The sequence below is a fragment of the Trachurus trachurus genome, assembly GCF_905171665.1.
Source record: "Trachurus trachurus genome assembly, chromosome: 14".
In the NCBI taxonomy this organism is placed as follows: domain Eukaryota; kingdom Metazoa; phylum Chordata; class Actinopteri; order Carangiformes; family Carangidae; genus Trachurus; species Trachurus trachurus.
Window position 1 is genome coordinate 12,579,839 of NC_139903.1, and position 19,643 is coordinate 12,599,481.

The window sequence follows — 19,643 nt, forward strand, 5'->3', positions numbered from 1 at the left end:
AGTATGTCTATCTGTACATCCAATACTTGGTTGGGGCTATTTGACTTGAATTACTGGATATGGACTTTTCCATGATATTCTAATTTTATTATGATACACCTGTATATCTTCAGTGTTAGCACCTGCAGCTATCTTAAATGACCTCTGCTTTAGCCATTCTAGTACAGTATCTGCCAATTTTTCATAGACAACTGCATTATTCCAATGTCTAGGTCTTTGTAATATAGGTGGCTACTCAAAGCACAGTGTAAAGTCTGCAATCATGAAGTCCTCCATGGTGCCACGGTTCCTCTCCCACCTTCCTGGCTCTGTCATTGTTCATCGTTGCTGTCATGTAAAATGCTCCTCATGTGCAAAAGAAGATATTTTGCAAGACTTTTCCTGAAAATACTTCTTGTAGGTTTGTCAAAAGTGTGAGTGCCATGAGCAGCAAAGCTCCGAGCCTTGAGAGTCTCGTATCAGTCGCTCGCCTCTCTTAAGCTGTGGAAGAGAAAGAAAATCTTCTGTCGTATTGAACTTTACGATCAAGAGAGAAACCAGAGACAAACTTTGGATTTTTGATGTCCATGCTTAGCATTTTGAAAAAAAAAAGTCTATAGCCAACACAGTACAGTGGCATTTCTGTTGCACTCATATCCTGCATCCAACCTGTGTGACTGTTTTTCGGTTTGTCTGTGAGTGAATGTTTGTCCGTGTCTGTGGAATTTGCTTGTTTTGCTTTGCAGTGCTTGTGTTTTATTTTTTTTTTATTTTTTTGTGTGTGTGTGTGTGTGGGGGCTCTGATGGATTTGGCTTCCTTTTGCAGTTAGTGGTAGAAACGCTGTGAATGCCGTTACACACTCATCTCATTGCATGCTTGTGATTTAATGTGCCTGAATTAACCTTCACATTCAGAGTGATGATCCTTGGCCTTTGTTCAGAGTTTAACTCAGGACAAGGAGGTTTTTAGGATCTCAGGATGCATGTTGTAAAGGGAGCAGTCAGGAAGTGAAATATGTGTTTGTTGCTAGAAAGACATTTTCATTTACTTTATACCCACACACACACATGCTCACACAGGCACATACACATTGTTGCACCTTGACTGTCTTCCTCTCCTGATGCCTGCCACTAACCACTTAGTAATCAATGTTGTTTGATTGCAGAGGGAACATCCCCACTCTAAACAGGTATTGTAAACATTCTTTTGATTGCGTAGAATACTAGTTAGTGACTGTAGACTAGCTAGCTGCATGGACAAAGCAGTAATTCATCTACACATTTAATTCTGCTGGTGATTTAAGTCAACAAGTTCTTTTTTTGGTTATGTTGTAACTGTTGGTGCTTGTTAAATTTCCCAAAATGAAACTGGTTTTGCAACTCGACAGTCGTCTGATCAATAAGTACAATGTTTCCTAATGTAACTGACAACAGCATGGCCTTTGGCACTTAGCCTATGTGTCAAACATTTCAGTCTGTGTGTCTGTATGTGTGTGTGAGAGAAAGAGTGTGACATTCTTAACTACTGTTAAGTAGTTTGGGGATAATTTGTGATGTAATGTGAGTTATTTTGAAGAAAAAAAATTGTTGCGCACAAGTGCACCTGTCCTGAAATGAAACCTGTGACTGTCCTGCCAGGAGAATGTCTGCTCCGATCCTGGACACTCTAAAAGCCATGGACCTTAAAACTAAAGCCCAGGACCTTAAAACACAAGATAGTAAACCTAAGGATGATAATGCCGAGAAGAAAAATGTCTCAGAGTCGGAAACTGTGGACAGGTTTGACTTGAAACCTCTTAAAGTGTTTTCAAAATCGGTGCATCTCTTTGGGATGACCTCTTACAATCCTGAGGACTAACAACCAACAAAAATGAAATCTTTGTGTGAATCCTTCAATGGGTCTTCCTGGTTAAGTTTCCTTGTTCCTGTGAAAGGAATAATTTCTTGGTTTTAATTCAACTAACCCATATGACCTATCAATAAAAACAAAATGACAGCAGCTGGAGAGCTGCTTTCACTTGTCATGGTGGAACTTCGTTACTGCCTCATTCAGTTTTTCTTCCCTGCCTGTAACACATGAGACATTGAACTGTTTTTATGATCAAACTGGAAAATCAAAGGGATTAAAACTGTTGTGAGGCTCTTAAAGGTGGATGGGGACTACTTTATGAACTCAATGTAGTGATGTGGTACAATCCTATAATAACACTCTCCCTGTCAACACCTTAGGATGTCATTCTCATCCAACCTGAACCACTACGGCATGGTGCATGTAGCCAGCGTGAGTGATGTTCTGCTTGACACATCTTTTACACCCCCTTGTCAGCGTATGGGAGCCATGGTATCTTTCCGCTCCTTCCAAGAGTTCACCAGGTCAGTCCTTTGTATAATAATAATAATAATATATCTTAACTTGAACAGGTCTTGTTTTCAGCTGAAGATAATGTCACAAGTGTGATTAATGGCACGTGTGATTTTTCCGTTCTTTTTATAGGAACATACCGGACGTGTTGAGCTGCTTCTCTGACTCTCCTCCCCCAAGTCCAACCTTCCCAGAGGGAGGTAATCCTGTCCTGTACGGTGAAGAGGACAACAAGGTGATGAGAGCAGACCTGTGATAGTCACAGTCTGGTCGTTGACCTATGTGGCCATGTATCTTGGAATGAAATGTCTTATTTGCTTTGTCGTCCAGAATGCCCAGGAGGAGCCTATCCATATCCTGAATGTGGCTATAAAAACAGACAGCGACATTGATGACGATGGCCTGGCAGCCATGTTCCGGGAGTTTACTCAGTCAAAGGTGGGAAATGTCTACCATAAGAGAGATTTAAATGTTATATGATATTAGGAAAGTTGTTGACGTTTCACTTTGTTATCAATCCCAGAAATCGCTGCTGTTTGAACACGGCATCCGAAGACTGACTTTCCTCGTGGCTCAGAAGGTGAAGCATCATTTACCATTTACCAGCTCAGCTTCCTGTCTTCACAGTTTACTGCCGTGCATGACACCTACTCAAGTAATTCTGAATAGCATGTATCAAAATGTTGTAAATGAACCTTTTGTAATTACTAATACTATATGAGCATGTTCTGTATGGAATGACGTCACTGTGGTAATTGTAATAATTTGCGTTTGAAATTTAGCTCATTCTCCTGTTTGTCTCTGTATCTCTTCCTGCATGCTTTGCTTTTGCTGCATTTATGATGACAGGATTTCAGGAAGCAAGTCAACTGTGAGGTGGACCAAAGGTTTCATGTAAGTAGAGGAAGACAAAGGAAATAAGGACAGGTGGCTCTTTGATTTAGTTTACTGGACAAGTATCACTAGTATCACTACATTTCCTATCATAGACATAGTTCAAATAGGCCCAACTGAGGAAAGTGCCATTTCAATTTACTGCCAGTCAGATCATTGATGCTTACTCAACTCTTTGTTGTAGCGTCAATAAAGGAAACCTATATTGCCCCATATTATAAAAGGTTTAATGTCACCAAAGCCTTACAAATGTAATCACTGCATTGATTTTTTAAAAATTTTTCTGTAATGTGGGCGCACATTCTTAGCATAGACAGCCATACAGGAAGTGAATCCTCAATCATGGCACTTTTGTGATATCCCCTGCTGATTGTGTTGCACTAAACCAAAAAACCATTTATCTGTATAGGTTTGACCCAGTATAAACAGAACACATACTGACATCTGGGTGAAAGCGATAATGATAGGGACTTAGGCCAGGATTAGATTCAGATAAATTCTCTGTTCTTTCGCTGTCATTTAGACAATAGGCTCTGATTTGTCTTTTGATGGTAACACAGTCTCTGATGAGAGTAAATCACGCTAACCGGTGTCACCATCATTATGTGGCCCTTGTTACATAAAGGGCTGTTTTTTTTAGTAGTTTGCACCGTTCACCAAAATGTTTTTTTTCTTTCTTTTCACTGTTCACTATATTGGGGTATGTGTAATCAGTGTCAAACCATGACTGTGGAGGTGCCTAGTGTATGTGTGCGCCATTGTAGTTCTTGTTATCATGTAGGCTGTGAGTTGATGAGAGCATCTCCAATCGGTCTGGCATTGTTTGGGCAAGTGGGACACTTCATCTGATAACGTCAAGCAGGGCTACCGGGCATTATTCAGAGGATCAGATGCCTCTGGAAAAGAAGGAAATGTTTTATTCATTAGCATAGTGAGTGGTTCTTTATGTGTGTAGCGTATCGGCATTATTATGTGAGTGAATACACAGTGATTCCAGCAGTAAAGGCGATTAGGGCCCACTGCATGTTGAGTAAGGTCCTGATCATCACTGCTAATACTCCATACTTATTCCTGTAGCAATTTAAGCAAAGCCCAGAATAGCTTATTTCCACCTGCTGTGTGTTCTAACTGATTTATTATTCTTATCTGTAAACTGTATTGTTGGCAACTAAGGTTTGTGTTGTGGAAATGTTTTTGATTTCTTTCTGTTTTCTGTCTCACTGTCGTCCACACAGAGAGAATTCCCCAAATTTTTCACATTCCGTGCCAGAGACAAGGTGCGTATCAAACCACGACGTGTCAAATCACTTCACTCTCAACTCATAAAACATTTTTCTATTGGCCAAATTGGTGTTGAGCCATACACAAGTTAGCTCTGTTATAGAAAGATGGAGGGATGTGCATGCTTTTACATAACTAAACACACAAATTTCAAGATGCCAGAGATTGATGGATTTTCCTTAAGCTGTGGGACCAGCTTAACCATGTTGTCTAAGAAACAACTTTCCATCCCCTTGGCAATGTTGAATTTGCCTCCGTCACAATCAGTGATGTCTCTTCCTCTCCGTTACCCCCGATAGTTTCACTACAATGACACCACCAAAACTCATTAAAGTAATGAACTCTAATTATTTCTCCCATTTAAGAGAAATGACACCCATTAGCAGCTCTCACAGATCAAGATTGCCCATGATTTCATTTACTTTAATACAGTGTGTGGCTCACAGGCATCTCTCTGCTCTTGTATCAACTGAATGCTCCTGAAATTGCCAATTTGAACTACTTCTGTTAATGGAAAAGATGATGGCATGGAAGCCTGTCTTAGAAAAAAAAATCTTCAAGAAAGTCTGTGAGAAAACCCATTTTGAAGAACATCGCAGGGTAGCGTAGCTGTTTGTGATCGTGTCCTTTGTTTTAATAGTTTGAGGAGGACAGGATCTATCGTCATCTGGAGCCGGCACTAGCTTTTCAGCTGGAGCTCAACCGCATGCGCAACTTCGCTCTGACCGCCATCCCATGTGCCAACCACAAGATGCACCTGTACCTGGGTGCAGCCCGCGTGGAGGTGGGCACTGAGGTTACGGACTACCGTTTCTTTGTGCGAGCCATTATCCGCCACTCTGATCTGGTTACAAAGGTGAGACCAAGGAATTTTTAACAAGCAGTCAACATTTTGATTTAATATTGATTGACAGTAAAATTGCACTTTGTTGACATTGTAAAGCTTTCGGATTGCCCTTGTTGATAGATTTTTTGTTTACGCTGTTCCTTCACTAGGAGGCCTCGTTTGAGTACCTTCACAATGAGGCAGAGCGTTTGCTGCTTGAAGCCATGGATGAACTGGAGGTGGCTTTCAACAACACAACCGTGCGGACCGACTGCAACCATATCTTCCTCAACTTTGTCCCAACAGTCATCATGGACCCATCGAAGGTTTCTGAAATTACCCCTACACATGCACATCTCAAAAACTGACCACAGCTTACATTTTATTCACACATTGATTTTTCTGCCTACTTCAGATTGAGGAGTCTGTGCGCTCCATGGTGATGCGCTACGGCAGCCGCCTGTGGAAGCTGCGTGTCCTGCAGGCCGAACTGAAAATTAACATCCGCCTGACTCCGACAGGGAAGCAAATCCCCATCCGCCTCTTTCTTACCAATGAATCAGGCTACTACCTGGATATCAGCTTGTACAAGGAGGTCACCGATTCCCGAACGGGACAGGTGGGGCCCAAAGACCGACAGGTGGGGCACTCATACATCTTCCATCTCATCTACATATTGTCCAGTTGCAGGCAAAGGGCTTCAGCTCCATCCTGGAAAACTCAGCTTACACAGTGAAGTCTGCTTGAATCCCTTGTAAAATTAAAGATGGAGTTTGTCATTTTTATACAGTAGAATATTAAATTCCTAGCTATAACGTTTACTGATGTGAAGTAGAGATCCAGTATGGTGTCATACCCTTTGCCTATTGGACAATTCCCTCAGTAATACTTTTCTTCTCACAGCTGATCAGGTAAGTTATACCTCAACCATCCATCCCTTCATAGTCACTGCCATTCATTCAGTAATGAACTGAATGTTGAAAAGGTGTTATTCAACATTGCATATATCATTTTATCATTCATTTTGCCGGGTGGTCGCTTTGAACGGTTCATAATAGTGAATATGAAGTATTATCTACATGGTTGTGAAAGAATCAGCTGCATCTCCTGCATTAAAACAGTGCAGTGTGATGCTCTATGCATGTCTATGTGATTGTGTACACAACAGGGGATTGTCATGTGTTTCATCACATCAGTGGAAATCACGTCCATGCTCACAATCATGAACTTTCTTTACGTTAATCCCAAGGTTGTTAAAGAGCTCAGAATATCTAGAAAGTGACTCTCTCTTCTTCGTCTTTGTACAGATCATGTTCCAAGCATATGGAGACAAGCAGGGCCCACTGCATGGCATGCTCATCAACACACCCTACGTCACCAAGGACCTGTTGCAGTCGAAGCGCTTCCAGGCGCAGTCACTGGGCACCACCTATGTCTATGACTTTCCAGAAATGTTCAGACAGGTATGGTTAGGAAAAACCAAACAAAACTATTTGACTATTATGTTAGACTTACTGTATGCTTATAATAATTTATTTTTTCCTTGTATATTGTTGGTTGTAAACTGTCATTTCATCTGATGTAAATGTTCTTTTGTTTTAAGAAAGGTGCAGGTATTATACATTTTCTTCATCCTGCTCCTTTCTGATCCTAGGATTGGAACGAATAATAAAATGAAATGAAATGAAATAATTACTGAACAATTCATCATTTCATTCTGACTTTTTCATTTTTTCCTAGGCTCTGAAAAAGCTGTGGCACTCAACCCAGGCCTACGCCAACTTGCCCAAGTGCCCTCTTCCTTCTGAGCTGCTCACCTTCACAGAGCTGGTTCTGGATGCCCAGGGTCAGCTGGTGCAGATGAACCGTCTGCCAGGAGGCAACGAGGTCAGTCCTGTTAGTCTGACACATGAATACAGATAAAATAAAATCGTGTTTTTAAATAACACTCACTTAGTTTGACATGACCTTTTTCTTTATCTACCCACCTCCTCTTTCAAAATGTGCAATTTCATTTTTACTCTGTAGGTGTCTCTGTGTTTCTTTGACTGTGTTCTTGAGTGCTTGTCTGGTACTTTATTGCTGAGTGGGAAAATTTATGCATCATTGAATGTGCAGAAAAACAATACTTATTTCTAGTGATTCTTTTAACATCTGTGATAAGATACTGAGAGACATGTTGAAGATCTTATTACCAGCTACAATGTTTAAAAAAACAACATTTACCCTCAAAATCATAAAAATGGTCCAACACATATAGATTTTTAGCATTCCTCATGCAAAAGCGCCTCTGCTCTGTCTGTCAAGATTGGCATGGTGGCTTGGAGGATGACCCTGCGAACTCCAGAGTATCCAGCGGGACGCGAGATCATCGTCATAAGCAACGACATCACACACAAGATAGGCTCGTTTGGGCCCCAGGAGGACGTACTGTTCCTGCGAGCCTCTGAGATGGCGAGAGAGAGCGGCATTCCTCGGATCTATATCGCAGCCAACAGTGGCGCCCGCATCGGACTGGCGGAGGAAATCAGACACATGTTCCATGTGGCTTGGCAAGATCCAGTAGACCCATACAAGGTCAGCCAGCAGAGTCTCAAACGTAACATAGTGGTTAAATGTACAAACAAACGTTCAGTAACTCATTTTATTTATTTCAAAAACAAAAGTATTTTGTTTTTACGTCAGAGATTCACCTAGTAAGCTATTTGTTATTTGTATTTGTAGGACTGTATTTGTGAATTTCTTTATTATGCCATTGCCATCTCTGTTTTATTTTGTTCCATCTTTTCTTTTCTTGCTTTACAAAAGATGAGACTTTTTGTTTTCTGAGTATGCATCATTGTCTGTCATTACTAAGCGCAGTCATTGCTGTATTCCCTTGCAGGGTTTCAAGTATCTCTACCTCACACCTCAGGATTACAAAAAGGTTTCAGCCCTGAACTCTGTGCATTGCGAACATGTGGAGGATGAGGGAGAATCCAGGTACGTCATGTTTTTTTTATTATTACAGATTAACACCCTTACTTTTTACGTGAGGAAATGAAATTGGAAGCCCCTCTGGCATCGGCCATATGACACAGATTAGAGTGCAATAGAGGTAAACTACTGAGGGGTAATTTCTGGCTTTAAATAAATGTATGTGTTGTCATGCAGGTACAAGATCACTGACATCATTGGGAAGGATGAGGGGCTTGGTGTGGAGAATCTGAAGGGGTCTGGGATGATCGCTGGAGAATCGTCTCTGGCTTATGAGGAAATCATCACCATGAACCTGGTGAGGCTGAAGTGGGCAGATTTGTGTCCTGAAAACACACACTCATACATGTGGCGCCTCTCTAAGCTTTCAGCCCCGCACATCTGATCATCCAAGAACAAAGACTTGCATCTTGTCACATAGAGATAAATATAATTATCTTGCCCTATAGGTCACATGTCGAGCCATAGGAATCGGGGCCTATCTGGTGAGGCTCGGACAGCGAACCATCCAAGTGGACAACTCTCACATTATTCTGACTGGAGCTGGAGCTCTCAACAAGGTAAAATTATCTACATATATTATCTATAAATGAGTAAATGTCTAGTGTTTAAATTGCTGTTGTGTTTCTCCGCACAGCGCTCCTCCCGTGACACTGAATGAGCACCAAATGAATCGTCCCTAAATTCACACAATTGATGTGCCTGCATTTTAATGAGGAATTCACTATAAATATTCATTAGTTGGCTATTAATTTTTTTTCAGCTAATATGAGAGGAAGGGCAAACAGATCTGGAAAGGAGCTATGTGTGTGTTGTAAATTGTTTTTGCAGAGAGTGAAGACTCTGAAATAGGAAATGAGCGGAGAATTATGTGTGTTTATTTGGCAAAGAAAAGAAATTAGAAATAATGTACTGTGATTTTGGTTCTTGTTCCAACCGGGCGACCCGGCCTCCCCCTGCCTCGCTGTCTCCTCTGCTTGGCTCGCTTTCCCGATCCCAGCGACAGGCCCGCCTGCCACTCATAGTGGAATAATTGAAAGTGAACCATGAAGTTGTATTTGCATAGAAATAGAGTGACATGCCGGAGGCTGCAATGCAGGACACCCATATCATTTGTTTTTAATCAAAATGAAGTTTTGCTGAGGTAAATTGTTTTCTGATTTGTGTGTGTGTGTGTGTGCGTGCATTGGTCTGCACACTCCACTACCCCCTGTTTTTCTTGCTTTCCATTCTCTGTCCTTGTCAGTGAATTAAGATGACTCCATTTCAAATTACATGACGGATTGCAACATGACAAATCATGTAAATGGTGCAATAATGGCATCGCTATTCAGTGGAGGCTCAATTGTTTTTAGATGGCCTCACTGTTTAGCTGCATTTGTGCGATTAGACTGGTAGTAACGGTTTTTGACAAGTGTCTACAATGTGTGGGTGATGTATTGCAATAGACTGAATCCCGTGGAGTTTTTTTTTTCTTTCTTTCTTTTTTTAAATCATACTGATTTCACCAGCAGCACAGGCAAAAAGTGGGCTGTTTTTTCCCCCTGCTCGTTTATCATGTGGTTTCCTGGCTATTAACTGAAACTTAATGGAGAGCAGGAGGCTGCCACCCAGAGATCATCATTTCATTAGCTGCTGGAAAGCTCTTATATTTTCATGGGGACTGGGTAGTAACTACTAGTGCAAATACCCCAGTGAGCTGTTACATCCAGTTGGCCCTTCGTTTTCATCCTCCCAGTCATCTCCCTCTGTTCCTCCTCCTATATCCCATCCTCTCCTCTCTGCTGTGGAATCTTAATGAAGCCGCCCGGCGATGGCCGCGGGCGCCGAGGTTTTGTGTATGTCAAGGTGATTGCAATGTTTCTTGGGGCCGCCGGCTCTCCTGACAGCTTTAGGAGAGTGCCCTAGATTTGTAGCCAGATACATAACCAGTAATGGTAATAAAGAAAGTAAATGATGGCTGAAAAGGTGAGAGCGGAGGGTAGGGATTGAGCTCCTCTCTGATTTTTATGGAACCATGTCAGGGCCCTGCCACCTGTTCTAAGCTGCTTATGAAAATAGGGTGGGCTGGGAGTGAGGTTTTATGGCTTCAGGTTGGCACACAGTCAGTTTTGAAGGCAGATTTGTCCTGCAACCTTCTATGCCACTATTGCACAAAAGCCTCTATCAGAGTATTCAGAATAAATCAGCAGCAAGGAATGAGAGAGAGCACAGAGCCAGATACCGCTTATACGTGAATTGAGTATTTTAAATGAGATGGGGCATTTGTTAATTCACAGTCTGTGTCAGAAAATCCCACAGGAAGAATGGCAGATAGTGGCACCCACCTGTGACCATAGTGATAAAGAGATTTCTGGCTGCTGATCGGCTGTATTGACAGCAGCGCAGCGCGGGCATGTAATGCAGGGTCTGCGCTGTCACCGGACACGTCTGCGTCTGTGCACGAGCTCATTGATCCACAGCTCCACAGAGCTGAAACCCTGGTGACGACACCTCCTGTTATCAGCCAAGTTTGCACAACATGAACACCAGATTAACTCTGCTGGCACCACTGGAGGCCAGAGGGAGGAGGGTTTTAAAGGGAAAATCTTCACATGATTCAATTGGACAGAAAACTGTAGCTCCACTTTTGAAGCGTTTTACAGTTTACTGCCGAATGTGAGGTTTAAACATGAAACCTCCAACAGAGCAAAATAATGTTAACATATACTTTTTTCTAATGTTAAATCCACACCTTTGTCGTTTTTTCCAACTCCAGGTGCTGGGCAGAGAAGTGTACACATCAAACAACCAGCTCGGTGGCATTCAGATCATGCACAACAATGGTGTGACCCACTCTACTGTTTGTGATGACTTTGAGGGAGTCTTCACTCTCCTGCAGTGGCTGTCCTACATGCCAAAGGTTAATAAGATGTTGCATCCTGAATTAATTCAAGTTAACTTGTCCTCATTTTTAGAGCTGTTTGTAGTTATTACCTCTAACCCTATTTCTTTATGGATAAAATTTCTCTCCACAGTGTAGATTCAGCCCAGTGCCCATCCTCAGTGCCAAAGATCCCATAGATCGACCAGTGGAGTTTGTTCCAACCAAGGCTCCTTATGACCCACGCTGGATGTTAGCAGGACGTCCCAGCCAGAGTGAGGAGCTTCTCTTTTATCATTTATGAAACTCACCTTTTCTCTCTCTTTGTGTTTTGTTGACATGAACTAAATATCTTTGAATTTTGTACTTTTCTTTAGAAAAGAAAACTGTCCAATTTTTTTATTTTTTCAACATTCTAACAGTGTTCAATATTAATCACTAAAGACAGATAATCAGTAATGATAATCCGTACATTCAAGCCTCTCTTTATTCCAAAAAATTAACAATGGGGTAGCAAAAAAAAATCAAATCATGAATTGTGATAAAATAAATTTTATGGCCTTATATGGTATTCAGGATGTAACTATGATATTTGCTCCTTTGATCATTTGCATATAAAATGCTCGATCAGCATTTATACAGTCATAATAACTCATGTTTTTGCATGTGGTATTTAAAGTGAACATAAAGATTTGTCATTTTCAGCATAATATGCTCTGGGTTAAATGTTGAACTAGCTCATTACCAGAGAAGCTATTAAGAAACAAGGAGGGAAAAAAACAGTGAAGCTTAACATCCCACTGCCACAATGGATGCAGCGTGTCTTAGTGTGCAGGTCAGGACTGAGCAGGTTCAGCATCAGTATAATTATAGCTAGGGACAGCGAAGAGATTGGTGGACCATGTGGGAAGCCAGTCAACGTTTCTGATAGTGATGAGTGGCGAGCCTTAATTGAATGGTAACCTCCAAGGCTGGGCATGTTTCTCTGGGTGCACAGGCAGTAAAAGAGCTGAGCAAGCCTCCTCATACAGTCATCCATCATTGTTGCTGCCAAGATTACACATTCAAAGTGTTAAAAAAAAAAAAAAAAAAAAATACACAACCTCAGGCTGCTTGCAACTTTAAAATTTACAGAAAGGGGAAGAATGTTTTCTGTTGCATTTCCAAGTGGCAGTAATTAACTACATTTCCTTCTCTGTCTCACCCCTCTGCACTTCTCTCACTCGTCTGTGTGTGTAAAGCTCCCAAGGGTTCCCAGCAGAGTGGTTTCTTTGACCATGGCTCCTTCATGGAGATCATGCAGCCATGGGCTCAGAGTGTGGTGGTGGGCAGAGCCAGGTAAGAGCCCAGACAACACACTGCACCCAGATGACACGCTGCCAGAAATAAATCTGTTTACAGACACAGATAATTACCTTGCCATTATAAAATGTAGTCGAGGTATTTTGTAGATGTCAGCGCTGAAAGGCCTCTCTCTCCCCACAGACTGGGTGGGATACCTACCGGAGTTGTTGCTGTGGAAACCAGATCAGTGGAGCTGTCAATCCCAGCAGATCCAGCCAACTTGGACTCGGAGGCAAAGGTAAGGATGCCGTGGATGATTTGATCTGGCATTCAACACATTTGCGGATTCATTGATGCTAATTTTCTGGTTTGTATATTTAGATCATCCAGCAGGCGGGCCAGGTGTGGTTCCCAGATTCTGCTTTCAAAACAGCCCAGGCCATTAAGGACCTGAACCGAGAAGGCCTGCCTCTCATCGTGTTCGCCAACTGGAGGGGCTTTTCTGGAGGAATGAAAGGTACTTCTGCCTCCATGGCAGTTGCAGAGTCGATCTGGGTTTATTAATCCTTTTCAGCATCTCATTTGAAATCTTTACTCTCCTAGATATGTACGACCAGGTGTTGAAGTTCGGCGCCTACATCGTGGATGGCCTGAGGGAATACAAGCAGCCGGTGCTGGTGTATATTCCACCACAGGCTGAACTGAGGGGAGGCTCCTGGGTGGTTATAGATCCCACCATCAACCCCCGGCACATGGAGATGTACGCTGACAAGGACAGCCGGTGAGTTGGACGACCAAAAGGGCAAATTTGGAATCATCAGTATCGAAGCGCCTTTGTTCAATTGAATGACTCTTGTCTCCAGAGGAGGAGTGTTGGAACCAGAGGGAACAGTGGAGATCAAGTTTAGGAGGAAAGACCTGGTGAAGACCATGAGGAGAGTAGATCCGGTCTACATGGGCTTGGCCGAAAGATTGGGTGAGTCATCCAGTTCAATTCTAATTAAAAGTCGTCATTTGTTTTTGTTTTTTTGTCCCCTTCAGCTTTGCACTCATTTGTTGGTCTTTTCCCATTGCCGTCCTGTTTTAGTAAAGAGCAATAGATCGGGGTGGTGGGGGGTGAGGGGTGGGGGCATGAAGCATGTGCGCTTTCACTGTTGTTCTTTATTTGGTGCTGATTGTATCATCTTCTCTGCAGTCCCTGGGGAGATGTGTCAATCACAGCCTGCTCAGATCAATCATCAGCTCTCCTGTCACTCCTGAGCAGGCTATTGATTTTACTCGGGGAGGGGGGGTTCAGTGGAGCTGTGGTCTGATGCCACGTGGGGTTTGGCGCTTTGGGCGAACTGGTGGAATGGAAGGTTTTTACTGGGGAGGGGTTTGAGAGCTTACAGATTGGAATTGACAGAAATCAGTCTTCAGCGACAGCAAATAGAGGGTTGGGGGGGGGGCTCAACAAAATGCTGTTAGCAGAGGTTAATTCACAGCTACATCCAGAACTTTGAACTATAAGGGATGTAGGTCTGCCATGTGCAGGTTGCATCTGAGCTCAGTCCCTGCAGGCTATGCCCCAATCCTAGAAACATTAATTGATGTTTCATTTTCATATACTTTCTATCCAGCTGTCAGTTTCTGGTTTTGACTGGCTGATATGTAAAATGGTTTTATTTTGAACTCTCAACAGGAACTCCAGAGCTGAGTCCCCCTGATCGTAAAGAGTTGGAGACCAAGCTGAAGGAGCGCGAGGAGTTTCTCCTGCCCATCTACCACCAGGTGGCTGTGCAGTTTGCTGACCTCCATGACACCCCAGGCCGCATGCAGGAGAAGGGCGTTATCACGGTGAGAACTCTTTCTCTTCCTCCCTTTGCTTTATCTGTTTTTTCTAATGCTATCTTGTGTGCATGTGTTTGCTACAGTGTGAATGTGCAGCATGTGAATAGCCTGAAAAGCCCACAGGGGAGAGTGAGTCTAGCTGCTGCTGCTGCTGCACCTGCCTGGTGAATAATGTTTGGTCTCACCAGGCTGTGAGATTCGTCCTCATAATTATCTTCTGATGACCCTGGTCAATCACCTTAGCAACCACAGAGCAGCCTCGGGCCGGCCCCATCTCTTTCTGTGCCTTCCAAGTCCCATCTTTCACACACACACGCACACACATACGCACATAGTGTATATCCACACTCTCTTTCCTCACATGACCAGAAGGGCGTTTCACGGATGAATGAAAGTCCTGGAGTTTTTTTTTTGTTTTGTTTTTTACACAATATGGACTGGAAATACTTACAGACCAGTATCAACTGCACTGATCTCTATGTCCATCTTAAGTTTATTCTGTGAGTTGCTTTTTAGCCTGACATCATGTACAGTATTTGCAATTATAAAAAGCTTTTTCTAATTAGTAGCTCATAGTTGATATTTTTAATGAGCTCTGCCTCTGTGTGACATCCCATATGGTATGGCATATTAAAAAAGTTGTCCACATTTAAAGTAACTTAAAAATATATATATATATATATATATTTAAATATAATTTAACATTTAAAACTTGGTAACAGCTTCTCATTTCCTTCTGTCGTCTCTCTCAGGATATCCTGGAATGGCAGACGTCCCGTCTCTTCTTTTACTGGCGTCTGCGGCGTCTGCTGCTTGAGGACACGGTGAAGAGGAAGATCCAAGCGGCCAACAGTGAGCTGACGGACGGTCAGATCCAGGCAATGCTACGCCGCTGGTTTGTGGAGGCTGAGGGGGCTGTCAAGGTAAAAACCCACTCTGCATTTGTGGTCTCTCTATTAGCTGGACTGAGTGGAAGAGGCCAGTTTATGAATTTAAGGTTAATTTTGAAGACTTAGGAGTCAACACCATAAAGAAACACACACAGGAGGAGGAGGAAGAAAATTTTGTTTTCATTGATGATTGTCCCACAATTTATTTTGCTTGCGTATATTTTAAACACATAATATACTTGCGGATGAAGCAATTTGCTGTTTTGCCAAGGTCAAGGTGTTTTGTACCACTGTACAACAAACTTTCTCTAGCACAGCTTAAATAGCCGGTTCCAGAGTTTGAAAAAGGCCTTAAGGCCAATTTAGGTGAGAAAATACATGTGTTCTTAAGACAAGAGATTGAGTTTAGACAGCAGCTGTAGTGTCAGTTATATTGTGAACTTTTTCCATCCTCTCTCATGTACACATCCTCACAACCACACAGGAATATCTTCAGTTTTCATTTAACGACTACTTGTATCCACACTACAGTCATCATTATATCCACTCTTTTGTGGTGAGTAATTGAGTTAGGCAGGCGTAATATCTGTTTTCTCTTTCTCTTCCTGTGAACTCAAATCAGACGCGTTACTTGTTTTCAGGACACCTTTTTACCCCCTAGGGTGATTACAGAGGGTGTTTAATTTTTTTTATTTTTTTATTCTCAAACTCCCATCTCTTGGTGTACCAGTTGAAGAGGAAGTAGTCATCCCTATTTAATCATTGTTATTAAGTGCAGATGAACCGATGACCAGTGGTTAATGAAAATAAACAGCACTCGGAGATGCATAACTGCGTTTCTTCATGGCCCAGTCCGGGGCTCAGAGGACCAGCAGCAGGGGTGACAGGAACCGGCCCCCGCGCCGGAGATCTCCTAAGATGTGGCCTTCTTGTTAGCTAATATATTATCCCAATCAGGACTGGCTGTCTTAAGCCACAATTAATCACAGCCCTGGCACGTGCAGATAGGAGAGCAACACACTGTTTCTTAATTAAAAGCAAACAGATTAAAAATGATTAATAAGGGCATTAAACGTTCTTGCGGACCTCAAGCAGGACTGTTCATAAAAAAGGCAAGAGCCCATTAAACCTCTCCACCCCCAAATCTTTGCTAAACCCTCCAGCCTGGCTTTGTTTGGGATCAGAGATGCCAACCCTCATGAATACTAATTTTCCTGTCAGGTCCAGTTCACAAAACACCAGGCAGCCACTTAATGCCTGTCCATCTTTATTGACATTTTTTTAATTCACATATCTATTTATAGAATGCAAGTTTTAACTGTTGTATCTGATATATATATATATACTATATATATAGTATATATTTTATTTTTTTATTTTTTTTATTTCCAATTACACTCGTACACACACACATGAAATAGTTAGATATTTATCGATAAATAAAGCCTAGAAATCAGAGTTTAGCTCAGAATGACTCATCCCTGTCTCCCTGCATTATCCAGGCTTATCTGTGGGATAACAACGAAGAGGTTGTGGCATGGCTGGAGAGGCAGTTAGCTGAAGAAGAGGGTGCGAGGTCCGTCATCGACGAGAACATCAAGTACATCCGCCGCGATCACATCCTCAAGCAGATTCGCAGGTAATGATCACAAACAACGCAGGATCAGTGCGGTGAAACTCATTTTCTCCCCTTGTCTGTGAATCCCAGCTTTCTGCTGCGTGACCTTGATGTTTTTCTTTTTGTTTTACCCCCTCTCTTTTTCAAGCCTCGTTCAAGCCAATCCCGAGGTGGCCATGGATTCTATCGTGCACATGACCCAGCACATCTCGCCCACTCAGAGAACCGAGGTGGTACGTATTCTGTCCACCATGGAGACGTCGGCCTCCTCCTAACAAGAGCCGGGCCTTTCCTCCCTTCCCGGCCTCCCTGGCTGAACTACGGTCCAGGTCAGAACCACAGCCAAGGGAGCCTGGCTCGGCCATTCCTGCTTCTTACTGTGCTCCGAAACTGGGGGTGGGGGGAGCCAATGTGACGGCCCTCAGCGGCTGATGATACGTTGGCAATGATTCTCAACAAGTAAGAGTTCAGACGACTGACATCATTTATAACATTTTGTAGATCTTGTCTTACATGTACGCAAGTGTTTAGATAAATCCATGTATTTTGTATTCAAGTGCAATTGAAAGAGGACTAAAGAAATACCTAGTGACTAATATCTAATAACATGTTTGGAGTTTACACAGTGGCTTAATGTTTCCATGATAATCAGTGACCTCCATTCTTTTGCACTGGAGTGTTCGCAACAGTGAACGTACAAAGTTGTCATATTAAAACGCACCTTGGTCCGTGACATATGCTTGTTAAGATCTGCAAGCGTTTTGTTGACCAGTTCGACAGTGACAACATATTGCTGGGGGCATTAGCAAGAAAAGGGGGGTTTAAAACTCCTACGCAGGGAGCACTTAGTTACTGAACAAAGACGGGGAACACTATAACAGATTTGGACAGGAGAGCCCAGCAGGGAGCGGGGACGAGGTCCCTTTTAGACCCCGACTGTTTTCACAGTTACCCTGCAGTGAGCAATGGGCAGCTCGCCTCACAAAAAAACCACAGCTGTCCCTTCTGTTCTCACTCACACAGTCCACACATGCTGCTTTACATGCACTTTATTGCAAAATGTTCCCTCATATTGCACCCAGAATCAAACACGCACAGTTTTCACTGTTGCACACACACACACACACACACATACATGCGGAGCAACACAAACGAAACACACAGAGTTGATTATAGTTTAAATGGGAATTGATAATTGTTCTACACAGAGTGCATAATGGCATGCTTGTTTAAATAGCCTTTTCACACTTGGGTTACTTTTTTGACACCTATTGTGTCGCTCCTAAAACCAATTATTGAAAGATAAGAGTTTTTTCTTTCTTTCTTTTCATTTTTAAACTAAAGAAATATTTTTGAACTCACAACACTTGGATGGCTAAATGATCTGTGAATAAACAAAGGCTACTGTTCACTGGACTTACTGTATGTTACATGTCAGAAATGGTGTCTAATTTTACTGTAATCCACTTTAACTGTTCTATTTAAAGTTTGTACCTTTTATGTATATGAAATGTTACTTATTTTTTAATATTAATTTTTTTGAAAACAATGTTTTGAATGGCATATTCTCCACTTGAGTTTGTTACTAATGGACAGGCCAATTGTGGTGACTGTAACATAAAAGGATTTCTTTTTTTAAAGAATAGAGAACATAATAGTAAAACAGCACCATCATGTTGAATGCAATCCTGTAGGTCACTCAGTGTCATATGCTTTGCTAAAAAAAAAAAAAGCAATGTTAGCAATGTGAAATGGCTTAATTGCTTCATGGTCAATGCTGTGCCTTTTATGTGCCTATGTTGACATGTAGTCCAGTTGCTTTATAAGTAACTGGTTGTGTCCTATACAACAGTGGTGAAGAATTTACAGTGAAGAGCTCTAAATGTGTCTGCAAATTTAATAAAGCTTACCCAACTTAGCCTGAATCTGCTTGTGCAAAAACTTTTAAATCTCTGTTTTTTTGTTATAGTAGAAAAAACACTAAGAAAGTGCTTTTAACAAAACTCAAGTTTCCAAGAAATTTGCTGTAATTTAATTTGTCAATTATTTTTTATATATTGACGATCGTCAGGACAGATAATCACATCAATGGAAGCCTCATTAATTTCAGCAGTCAGAGCAAAGACAATTACTCTGGGGAGACATTTTCTGATTACTCGAAAATGATAGTCTTCCCATTCCTCAATCCACAGATGATTAAAGTGGCATTTTCTTCCTGGCTTTTAAACTTCAACAGTCTTAAGGAGGATGAGACAGATCAAACAAATATTGAGGGATCTATCTCATCCTCTTTTTTTTTTATTTTGTCTCGTTCATTCATATCATCCCCTTGGCTCTGTCAACTCTATTACCATCCTACCAACAAATATGTAAGACAAATTGAGTTGCATGCACCCAATACCCACCACAATTATAGGAGGCCCAATAAGAAAATGAGTCATTTGGCAGTATAATTGGAAATGTGCCTTGCTTGGTCTCTCTAGTCTCCCAGAGGGTTTTGCTCATTTGTGGTGGCATGCTAGGCTGGCTAATTCTTCTTTTAATCACTGACAAACTGCAGAATCAGGTTGCTGCTCAACTCCTCCACTCAAGTGGAGGGAAGAGGTTTTGTAGGTAAAACTTGCAGAAAACTTCCCTTTCCGTAGAATACAATGTTGATTTATATTGATGATAATATTACAAACATTTCGTTTCATCCAACATTTTGTTGACTTCAACAGAAATACTTAAAACATCAATAAAACCCAGCTGATGATGATTTGAGATTTTTAAATGCTAGTTGCCGAACTCCATTGATGGCTAGTTTTAACCAGAAATGTGGTAAAGATGGAGGAGGTAAT

General features: G+C 41.9%; 1 protein-coding gene across 2 annotated transcripts in view; it reads left to right on the plus strand.

The window, feature by feature from the left end:
* Nucleotides 1–18,728, plus strand: part of acaca (acetyl-CoA carboxylase alpha) — a 33,034-nt gene extending 14,306 nt beyond the window's left edge. Inside the window, exons 28-54 of one of the 2 annotated variants that reach the window (XM_083987234.1) lie at nucleotides 1,146–1,169; nucleotides 1,618–1,758; nucleotides 2,209–2,352; nucleotides 2,474–2,576; nucleotides 2,672–2,779; nucleotides 2,865–2,921; nucleotides 4,471–4,512; nucleotides 5,157–5,372; nucleotides 5,513–5,668; nucleotides 5,758–5,982; nucleotides 6,650–6,805; nucleotides 7,083–7,229; nucleotides 7,650–7,919; nucleotides 8,227–8,324; nucleotides 8,496–8,616; nucleotides 8,768–8,878; nucleotides 11,077–11,220; nucleotides 11,336–11,456; nucleotides 12,423–12,519; nucleotides 12,667–12,763; nucleotides 12,847–12,982; nucleotides 13,069–13,246; nucleotides 13,329–13,441; nucleotides 14,147–14,301; nucleotides 15,048–15,218; nucleotides 16,688–16,824; nucleotides 16,952–18,728. In XM_083987234.1, coding sequence (XP_083843360.1) covers nucleotides 1,146–1,169; nucleotides 1,618–1,758; nucleotides 2,209–2,352; nucleotides 2,474–2,576; nucleotides 2,672–2,779; nucleotides 2,865–2,921; nucleotides 4,471–4,512; nucleotides 5,157–5,372; nucleotides 5,513–5,668; nucleotides 5,758–5,982; nucleotides 6,650–6,805; nucleotides 7,083–7,229; nucleotides 7,650–7,919; nucleotides 8,227–8,324; nucleotides 8,496–8,616; nucleotides 8,768–8,878; nucleotides 11,077–11,220; nucleotides 11,336–11,456; nucleotides 12,423–12,519; nucleotides 12,667–12,763; nucleotides 12,847–12,982; nucleotides 13,069–13,246; nucleotides 13,329–13,441; nucleotides 14,147–14,301; nucleotides 15,048–15,218; nucleotides 16,688–16,824; nucleotides 16,952–17,078 — 3,595 coding nt within the window. In that variant the 3' untranslated portion in view covers nucleotides 17,079–18,728. The remainder of the gene's footprint in view (nucleotides 1–1,145; nucleotides 1,170–1,617; nucleotides 1,759–2,208; nucleotides 2,353–2,473; nucleotides 2,577–2,671; nucleotides 2,780–2,864; nucleotides 2,922–4,470; nucleotides 4,513–5,156; nucleotides 5,373–5,512; nucleotides 5,669–5,757; nucleotides 5,983–6,649; nucleotides 6,806–7,082; nucleotides 7,230–7,649; nucleotides 7,920–8,226; nucleotides 8,325–8,495; nucleotides 8,617–8,767; nucleotides 8,879–11,076; nucleotides 11,221–11,335; nucleotides 11,457–12,422; nucleotides 12,520–12,666; nucleotides 12,764–12,846; nucleotides 12,983–13,068; nucleotides 13,247–13,328; nucleotides 13,442–14,146; nucleotides 14,302–15,047; nucleotides 15,219–16,687; nucleotides 16,825–16,951) is intronic. The other variant, XM_083987235.1, reaches the window with a different exon arrangement.
* Nucleotides 18,729–19,643: the final 915 nt, after the last annotated feature.